The sequence below is a fragment of the Cornus florida genome, unplaced genomic scaffold (genome assembly GCF_030987335.1).
Source record: "Cornus florida cultivar Cherokee Brave unplaced genomic scaffold, ASM3098733v1 CherokeeBrave_3.0.0_Hap2_Chr01, whole genome shotgun sequence".
Taxonomy (NCBI): Eukaryota; Viridiplantae; Streptophyta; class Magnoliopsida; order Cornales; family Cornaceae; genus Cornus; species Cornus florida.
In genome coordinates, this window is record NW_026775571.1 from 41997529 (window position 1) to 42007449 (window position 9921).

The window sequence follows — 9921 nt, forward strand, 5'->3', positions numbered from 1 at the left end:
TAAGCCGCCTCTCCTCCATTGTCGACCGACTCTAAATCCTTCGAATCCGACGAGGCCGACTCTAGATCCGCGGCCCGCCTTCAATTCCATCGCCGTCGTCTCTGCATATTGCCGACCACCATAACGTCGCCGCCGCAAATCACCGCCACCACGGCAAACCGTTCCCAGTGCTGCGATCTTATGCCTGTCATCATATTGTTTTCATGGCAGCCTTTGCTGCTGGATTGGTGGTTGTGGATTTTGGTGTGGTGGCGGCGCCGGTAGATCCGTGTCCCGCCTTCGATTCCATCGACCCATCAGGTTGTTTCCAAAACCCACTGTGTTCTTCGTCTCTCTCCTCATCCCCACCATTAATTTTTCTCGCTAAAAGACACTGTATTGAGCTGCGAATCAGAATACCCATTTGAGATTGAGGCCCCTTGTTGAGGAATCGAACATGTGTTTTGCGAGAATGGAATCAGGGGATTTAGATTGAGACCCATCTTGAAGAACATTCTGAGAAAACCAAAGAGAAAGAGAAGGAAGAACCAAAATCTTGGGTTCTTCAAAAGCTTCGCCTTTGAGCTCTTTGAAGATTTTTTAGGAGAGAGAAGGAAAGATTGAAGCGAAGATGAGGAGAGAGAGTTGATTATCTAAGAGGGAACTGAAATGTAATATTGCTTCTTTGACTTTGCCATTTTGCACACAGAGAGAGCTTAGGGAGAGAGGCTCTGTTGGTGATGAAATTGTGATGTTAGAAAGCTTTTAGAGAGTGAAAGTAACGGGTTTAGAGAGAGAGAGAGAGAGTAAAATGGTGTGGGCGGTGGGGATGGTGGTGGTTTTGGGGGCTTGTATGTGTTGGTGGTTGTGGAGATTGGTGCGGCGGCGGCGGCAAAATCTAGTTGTAGGATTGACTGGGTGCCTGGAGGATATTTGGTCTTTTAATTATTTTGATATTTTATAATTAAAATTAATAAAATAGTAAAGGGTGATGTTGGCTTTTCACAAGTTTTAAGGCTTTGTTTGGCTTGCAAATCCCATCAGGGGATGTCATTGTCCCAAAATAAGATAACCTGCATTTGAGTGTCCATTTGGCAAATCTCAAAGAGTGTTGTTGTACTTTACCCCAATATAAAAATTGTTTTGACCAATCGCTGAGTAGCATTGACCAAAATCTCGGTGCAATTTAAAATTTTATAGATATATATATATATATATATATATATATATATATATATTGGCGACTGCTACCCAAGAGCAATGATATGCATCTCGAATGTGGAGGCGAGAACACGAGACTATATTTTGAATCAAAGTTTCATCTCTCTCCCGCAAAACAGAATTCCATCTTCTCCTCTCTCTTTATATGAATATGAATATGTAAGTTATAACATTTCTCTTTTAAGCTTCACTGCTTACTCTATCGAGTGTTTTCTTACCGAGCCATTGTCAATAACAATGAAAACTGTAGAATTTTGTAAACAGCAATGGACATGCTACTGTCTTAATTTCGTTTGGCTAAATAAATTTGATGTGGTTGTTTTTTAACTATGTCAAATTTTGAGCCTAACTAAAATATTGGACCCAAAAAGAAAACATTACCATATTAGGTCCGGGCCCGGGCCCGGGCCCAAGTCCAACCCCAATAAAAAAGAAAACAGATTTATCAACAATCAAAAACCTTATCCTCTCAAACACCACAAATCTCCCAAACGCTCCAAAAACAACCAACCACCCCCTCATTCCCCCCCTCACACAACAAAGCATGGCAACACTTCATTTCACTACATCTCCTTCCTTCTCCCTCACTAAACCCAAAGCCCCCTCCAACAACCTTCTCCCCGCACTGCAACTAAGCCACACCCGATCCCGGTTCGGCTTTTCCCGCCGTTATTCATCCCTGACCATCGCGCACTCGTACAAGGTGGTGATTGAGCACGAGGGCCGAGCCACCGAGCTCGACGTCGACCCCGACGAGACCATCCTCTCCAAGGCACTGGACAGCGGGCTGTCCGTGCCGCACGACTGCAAGCTGGGCGTGTGCATGACGTGCCCGGCGAGGCTTGTGAGCGGCACGGTGGATCAGAGCGAAGGCATGCTCAGCGACGACGTGGTGGAGAGCGGGTACGCGTTGCTGTGCGCGTCGTACCCGCGCTCCGATTGTCACATTAGGACCATCCCTGAGGATGAGCTGCTGTCAATGCAGCTAGCAACTGCTAATGACTAGATCATTGGTTTTTAAGTCTGTGCCATTGGTGTACCTTTTTTCGGATTATTAATTCATGCTTTTAAAGAGAATCAGATTACGTAATTTTTTTTTTTTTTTTTACCCGTGGGATTATGAATTATTGGAGTAAGATAGGTTTTGCTTAATTATTGCTAAATGTTTTGTAGATTTCATTTTTAAGCGTACCATGTGAGAAATTGATCAAGGCACGGACCTACCTGCAATCCTCCTCCCCAAAAACGTTGCATTTTGAATAAATTGCCTGATCGAAGAGTATTGGTCGGTCATGTTTGCACTATAAAGGGACATTGCATTTTGAATAAATTGGTTATGTTTGCATTATAAAGGAACAAGAGAGTCCCACTTCCAATGCTCATACCCATATATGTAATCAATTTCATCACGCCTTAAAATAATTTTTCTAAATTTTAAGACACATCAACTTTAATTTTTAAAGTCAAAAAAATTACCTACAAACTATGAAAATAAAGCTTGTCTAATCCCATGTTACTTCCTTACCCTTTACTACTATATTCTCTAGTAAGGTGGAACATTAACCATGTAACCATTTGAACAGTAATGTCACATCAGTTTGAATCTCAGCGCTCGACTTTGAGCCATTACAGCTCCCCAAACATGAACCCTAAAAACTCCACAAACGGATTTCCAAACTCTCACTCCAGTAGAGCATCTATCTATTGTAATTGGCACAGCCAAACATACAATTTTTTTTAGCACATATCCTACATGAAAATATATATATACTTCCATTCCCTTGTGCGCCCTAATATTCAGGGACGTAAAACAATGAGCAAACCTTACCCCGAAAGAGACTGCTCAAGTATACTGAGTACCACCAAATTTGGCCAACAACCTTCTTCACTCGTAGGACCAGAATTCAGCATTTCTCGAGAAATGAATGGAAATAGGCAATGAAAACATAATTATTGTAAAGAGTTTCCTGCAAAAGACCTGCCATCAGTAGTCATGATAAGACGAGTCCTTGTTAAGCAGTTTTTCATAATTACTTTTCACAATCACCTAGTACTACAAGTTTAGTCGACATTAAAAATACAACTGAACTTGACGAAGCAAGATGCGGGACAGAGGTCAGGATGATTAAGGATTAACACACACATATCGCTACCATTAAAAGGTTAGTGATTACAAACCATCTAGACAACATTTCAGGCAAGTCACGGTCATGATATCAGTGTCACCATCTTCAAAGATCAGTCATGTCTAACGATAGTAAGCCTGCTGATAAGCTGGTGCCATGCCATTGCCATAGCCTCCATATGCTGGATAATTCACTGGAGCTCCTGGATATGATCCCGCAAGGGCAGGTGGGGCTGCTTCAGGTGAGTAAGCATAAGGGGGGCTCCGGCTTCCATACATGGCAGGAGCTGCGGTGTAGGCTGGAATCCCAGTAGGGTATTGAGTGTGTGAGGGAGACCTGATGAATGTGGGAGCAGCTGGGAAAGATGAAACATAAGCATTTGTCGAGCGGCCAGCCTTTGCAGGAGGCATAGGGCCCCCATTGCTAGCTCTTGTTCGTTTGTTGGCAGGGACTGCAACTGGCTTTTTCTTCTCACTCTTGGCCTTCTCTAACTGTTCAAGGCGCTTCTTGAGGTTCTCTGGAGGGAATTCAGACTCAAGTTTGTATTCTTCAATGCACTTGATAACAGCCCGGAGTGCTGACTGCTCTTTCCGTGCAGCTAGGTGCTGCAAAATAATAAGAATTGCCCACTTTAAAATCCAGTTTTCCATTCTAATCCGGAACAAGAGGAAATTTATTGCCAATAAGGAGATATAATAAACCTAGAATGAAGAGTTTGTAAACCTGGGGTGCAAGTGTTCTCTATAAATTTAAAAAGTCACAACGTTTTCAACAATAGGATAGACTAACATTAGGTTAACATTAGGTTATCTGCAATACGGATTATGTATAGAACTTCACAAAGACAAACATTACTGAAAGAATGGGCAGACCCATGACTAAAAACCTGGTAACTGGGGAGAGCAGGGAGAACACATGATGTCTGATCCACGGGAGAAAATAAAAATACACAAAGGTAATCAATCCAAATTTATAAAGGTAACTAGAGTAAAAAAGAATAGAACAGAATACAATTAAGGAAGAATGATGCGGTAAATACCGCAGCTCGGCCAGAATTGTTGGGATCCTCCAATATAGAAGTGGCAGCCTTTTTTGCATCCTTTAGGAAAGCCTTCAGCAGAGGTATAGGGGGAAACTTGTCCACGAGGCCAACTTCATAGGTGAAATGCACTGCGTCAACCTGCTGTCCCCTACTAATTAATTCTTCAATCATATCTGCAGAATAAAAGCACCAAAACTCAATTATTTACCATCCCGTCATTAAAATGCAAAATAATTTCTTGTCTCAATAATCTATTAAGATATTGAAACACGTCCAGGAAACCATGTGAAAGACCTAACTAACTGAAAAATCACAGCACGCGAAACTAGCATCAGCAAAGGTCTTGAGAACCATGTCTGGTTAAGATAACACAAAGGCATGGCATAGACGTATAAAACACAAGTAGATCAAAACTTATGAGGATTCTAAATAATAATACAAAAAGGAGAGAGACAGAAGTGAATGAGAGACAACAAGGGCTCGTCATCCAGCGGCTTGAAGCTTTAACAACCAAGAATCGATCCTTCTATGACCCATTTATGCCTATTTTTCATTACGAACACGTTTTATAATACCAAATTACATTAAATGAAAGAAATTAAGAGAACTCAAAACACAATCTACCAAATATCAATTGTATATGCCACAACAATCAACATTTTCACAAAAGGTTAAAATTGTTCCACTCTACAAATAATCTCAAGTACAATAAGAAAAGAAACAAATTAATTGTTCTTTACATTCATGGACGATCCTATGGCATGGTCCTTTTACTATCCATAGCAATCCTACAGGGTAAACAATTTTATAACAATCCTACCACAAAGTTATCCCTCTGATTTTTCAAATGAATTGTATCAATTTGATAAGCGATTTGATAACTTTGGATAGCAGGATTGTACGATGCTACGATCTAGAACACGATTTTGACCAATCAAGAATTTTCTTTTTACCGAAAGAGTGATTGATAATCCAAGTATATATCACAAGTTTACCTGTTATTTATTATAGCCAATGCTAAGTGTTTACAACTAGTTCACGCTGTTTCCTCATCGACCACACATATATGGCAGCATCCATTTATAGAAGTGCTTGAAAGGAGCTGCCAGATATAAACTCTTGCACAGAACACAAACACAGCATCTAATAGTAAAAACTTTTTTGACACCGAAAAGGTATTTGTCCAACAAGAGATTTTACAATGCATGCGGACATACTTTAAGGAAAACTCTAATTCGAACAGCTAGTATTATAACAGACAAGCCTTCAAATGGTCCCTATAACATATATTACTAAGGACCAGACATAAAGAATAATCAATATAAAGATAAATAAATTTCTCAAACTAAATAATAAAGAACTAATCTATTTCAACTTGACAACAAAAAAAGAAAATCATTCCTATGAATCCTATGCTCCAAATAAATAAAATAAAATAAAAAGCAAATCAGTAGTTGGAAATTCTATATCATATATATTCATTCACGTGATCGATCATACAACATATAACAAAGATTATGGACCAGATTAGGGGGGAGGGGATCTATTAGTCAGGTAAGTCCGCCAGCCCCACCACTATAGAAATGTGGTTTTAGGGATAGATCTGGTGTATAGCAAGCCAAAAAAAAAAAAAGAGTTTACCAGTATAAAGATAAATGGAAGGGAGAGAGAAAAAAAAAAAAATAGCAGAACATCTAGAGTATGCCACCACCACAAGTCAAGACTCGAAATCTCTTGATCTCCATTTTCCACAAAAATAAAGAAATAAGAATTCTAGCTAATTCCCACAAAATTTCTAAATATTTAAGGCTACGTTTGGTACAAATAGTAATGAAAGCAAATCGTATATTATCGTAAGCAGAATTATTTGCGACTCGTAAGCTTAACGGTTATTCTTGAATATTTGATATTTTTTTAAGCATTTTCTATATTTTCCATTTAATTTCTCTTTTTAAATTTTTAAATTTTCTCCTTTTTTTCCTCTCTCTCTCTCTCTCTCTCTCTCTCTCTCTCTCAAGTTTTCTTGATAGTTCATTATAAGGGCTAGCACAATGCACGAGGCCCCCGGCACTACGGGGTTAGGGGAAGGTTAGAAGTATGTAGCCTTACCTCTACGTGTGAAGAGGCTGTTACGAAACTCGAACCTGTTACCTCCATGTCACAGAGACGCAACCTTACCATTACTTAATACCATTTATATATTGTCATGTCTAACTGTATTACTGTTCTACACTGATGATAGTCAAAGGAAAAAACTAGTAGCATTCTCTTGTTGATAGTGAAGTAAATAAAATTCAACATAAAATGAATCACCCATATTAAATCACCCTTAAAAATTCAAAATATCATTGAAATTATTACAACAGAGTAACATACAATTAGGGGAAGTTGTGCAACAACAAAAGAAATCACAGCTCTAGTAGCCGCGATGGTTACATTTTTCCTGTATCCCCATAACTTGTTGCCAACACATTGGTCACTACGATTATGTAAAATCAAATTACCTATTCAGAATTTTATTTACCCCTAACAAGTGTACTACACGTCATTGACCCATTATCTTCTCCAACATATATAAATTAACCATTAATACTAAAGTATTAATCTAATAAATATAACGCATACATATATACATACATATATATATATATATATATATATATATATATGCACACTAACAGGAAAGTAGGTCTTGGTAGATCCAAAAGTGTGAAATCTTCACTTAACGTACTGCAGCATTGGCCCTTAAGTGCTCAACTTGGAGCATACACTTAACCCACAACAGCAACCTTGGAGCATACACCACTATAATGACTTGCTATGAAAGATTATTTATTTATTTTTTTGATAAATAAACTTGCTATGAAAGATTATAGCTGAAACAACATTCAAGGATGAAGAGGTAGATGACAAAGTACACTTGGATGGGCAATGAGCACACTCGCTGTGTCTCCAACAACGAAGAGAGACATGTGACAATTGCGACAACTGTTCAGATTTACCAATTTGTGGTCTAAAGAGTAGGATATCTCAGTTGAAATAATGATTAACAGAAAACAATAATGTCCTAGCAATATTCTTTTCGGAACCTCACATTCCAAAACATGATGCACCCCATCCCAAAACACATAATAACCAAAAAAAATATCTTTGTTTCTCAGCCAGTTTTATTCTTTATCAGATAACCAAGAACCAAGAAAATATCAACTTAGATAGGATACGGTGTGTTCTATATTTTTGGAACAAGTAAACCTAGAGCAACAAATTACTAAAAGTCAAATTGAGCGGTTTTGAATTACTAACACTATATATCAAAAATCATTCCTTGTTGAAGGAAAATCACTCCTGTTTTAGAAATATACAGGATCTATATAATCCAACCCCTACAATACCATATCTTTTACTATGTGTAATAATACCATGCTACAATTTCATCACATATAGCAAAACGCATTCTAGCAAACAAAGGCCAGAATGGATTAAGTGCCAGTAAGAAGTTTAGTGCTATAATATTCACTCAATTCAGAATTCATCAAATAATTTCATTATGCCATTTCATATGTTTTCTTTGTAGTTATGAATCTGAATATATATATATATATATATATATATATATATATATATATATATATATATATATATATATTGACAAGTTAAAAATGTAACTTTGTTGGTTCAGCATGGATTTGAAATGAATCTGAATATATTTAAGGACTATGGAGTGGTAAAATCTCACAATTAAGAAGAAGGGACACACACAGACTAATACCAAAGGAAACTTTAAACAGCTGAAGAAACATGCAGAATCTATACAGAACAAAAAATGAAAACCAATCGGGAAATGAGAAAGTAACTAGAGATGGACAAAGCTGACAACATTATAACATACCAGGCATTTTATGACCAAGCCCAAGAGAAACAGCAAGCTTTGGCATTTGCTTCCGCCAAGCAGACCCAACAACGAGCTTCCTATACAAATCAAGATCCTCGTTCTTCACAATACCGAAAGTCAGCAAATGTTGCAAAAACGTATGCACATCCGGCGTCTTCACGTTCTCAATTCCACCTCGCTGGTCCAAGCTCGCCTTCCACGTCTCCGCAATCTCCTTCGCTCGTTCCTTCACCGTCGGCGTCACCAAAAGCCTTGAATTCCCCAATATCGGATCGACCACAACTGGAATCAGCGATTCCAGAACCAAAACACAAGCCCACCCCAAATCATTCACTCTCTCGCTCTTCTCCACCCTCTTATCCACCGGAAACACCTCCGAAATCGCCTCCAACACAAACCTCGCCGGATCGACACAGTCGGCCAAGGACATGGGCATTTGAGCCCTCATAGAGTCCAATTCCTTCTTCCTCACAGTCACGAACCTCCAAAAGCCCTCGGAATCCATCTTCGTACAGTAAGATCTCAACTTCAGAAACAAACCATCATCGTTATCAACTTGGGGCTCAGCCTCTTCTTCCTCGCATTTGGCTTCGAGAGCTACCAGTGCAGCCTCCTTCCGCTCTTTGACCTTTTCGAGTGCGATCGAGACCGAACCGTCGATGGTGACCTCGCGCTTCTGGAGGACATGGAGGGACTCCTTGGTCTGATTATCTAGGGTTTTGATCTTCTTCTTCAGAGCTTCGGACTTCTTCAGTAGATCTTGCTCGATAGAAGAGAAGTGGTCGGAAAGCTCTTTCCACAGTAGTGTGCAGCTCGTCATCAGCGAGGTCTGCCTCTGGAACTCGTCGAAGCTCGGCTGAGTCAACTCGCCGAGCTCGCCCGGATCGGCGATTGAACCCATTGTGTGGTGAGTCAGAGACTCTTCTACTGTCTCTCGCTATCTCCGTGAGACTCTCAATTCAGGTGTGCCGAGACACCGACGAAACCCTAGAATCGAAATGGTAGAGAGAGAAAAGAGGAGAGAGATAGTGGAGGTCTTGTTGGTAGTGGGGAGATAAAGATAGGTCGCCGGAAGGGTACGGATGGATGACGTGTGCGGGTAAGGGATGAACACGTGTAATGGCGTCTGACAAAAAGTCGTTTGGTACCACCGCTAACGTGGGCTGGGGGTGCGAAGGTGGCGCAGGATTAGAGTATGACGTGAGCTGAACAAGGAGGGTGTTTGGATGGTAGGATAAGGGAAGGGGCTGCTTTCTCGGAATCGAAGTCGGATCAAAAAAGAAAGCAAAGAAAATACTTAGATATATAGATATAGATACAGATATAGAGAGAGAGAGAGAGAGAGAGAGTGAAAGATGGAAAAGCTGGGGAAAGTGGGGTGGAGGGAAGTGGCGTGGGCCATAATGAGTGACCTCCACATGTTCACATGGGTAATAGTCAGATAAAGTAAGTACATTGCCGGCTTCAAATTAAAGATGGTATAGTGTACAGATAAGATATACAACACGCACTGTTGCACGGAATGAACGCACAGTTGAGGCATGCGCATATGTAGCCAATGTTACGAATTGTTGTGTTTCGAGAATGGTAATAGTTCAATTCGTGATAATCAAGATTTTTTAGAAGTGATATTTTTATTAAATAAAAGGAGTATAATGTAA

General features: G+C 39.7%; 2 protein-coding genes across 2 annotated transcripts; one reads left to right on the top strand and one right to left on the bottom strand.

Moving 5' to 3' along the window:
* Nucleotides 1-1703: 1703 nt before the first annotated feature.
* Nucleotides 1704-2277, top strand: LOC132295382 (ferredoxin C 1, chloroplastic). The gene has a single exon (XM_059793642.1). The coding sequence runs from the start codon at nucleotides 1745-1747 to the stop codon at nucleotides 2204-2206; it is 462 nt and encodes a 153-aa protein (XP_059649625.1). The 5' UTR covers nucleotides 1704-1744; the 3' UTR covers nucleotides 2207-2277.
* An 851-nt stretch (nucleotides 2278-3128) lies between these two features.
* Nucleotides 3129-9303, bottom strand: LOC132295378 (FRIGIDA-like protein 4a). The gene is made up of 3 exons (XM_059793629.1): nucleotides 8258-9303; nucleotides 4366-4541; nucleotides 3129-3931 (listed from the first exon to the last, which is right to left on the bottom strand). Exons 1-3 carry the CDS (start codon nucleotides 9159-9161, stop codon nucleotides 3449-3451), a joined length of 1563 nt encoding a protein of 520 aa, XP_059649612.1. The 5' UTR covers nucleotides 9162-9303; the 3' UTR covers nucleotides 3129-3448.
* Between the last annotated feature and the right edge of the window lie 618 nt (nucleotides 9304-9921).